At 56.5% G+C, this 214-nt stretch overlaps 1 protein-coding gene across 1 annotated transcript in view; it reads right to left on the minus strand.

Annotated features, from left to right (window-relative positions):
* Positions 1 to 214, minus strand: part of LOC109972961 (aminoacyl tRNA synthase complex-interacting multifunctional protein 1-like) — a 4,905-nt gene that overhangs the window by 1,852 nt on the left and 2,839 nt on the right. Inside the window, exon 4 of the mRNA XM_020622226.1 lies at positions 47 to 195. Within this exon, the coding sequence (XP_020477882.1) occupies positions 47 to 195 (149 nt within the window). The remainder of the gene's footprint in view (positions 1 to 46; positions 196 to 214) is intronic.

A 214-nucleotide genomic window follows, 5' to 3' on the forward strand; every position in this document is an offset into this window, starting at 1 on the left:
TTCCCTACCTTTCCTTCCACCCTTCTCATCATTTTCCCCTTTTCACCTTTCCTCTCCCCTCTCCTCCTCCCATTCTGTCTGTCTCTCCGGTCATGTGAGGAAGAGCAGGGAGGATGATGATTTGCAGGAATAGCAGCTGTTGCCCCAGCCAGGCAGGCAGGTTGATTGACAAGTGTGCTGGGGGCGGGGCCTGGACTTTGAGGAGGCGGGGCAG

This window comes from Monopterus albus, unplaced genomic scaffold, assembly GCF_001952655.1.
Source record: "Monopterus albus unplaced genomic scaffold, M_albus_1.0 scaffold274.1, whole genome shotgun sequence".
NCBI lineage: Eukaryota > Metazoa > Chordata > Actinopteri > Synbranchiformes > Synbranchidae > Monopterus > Monopterus albus.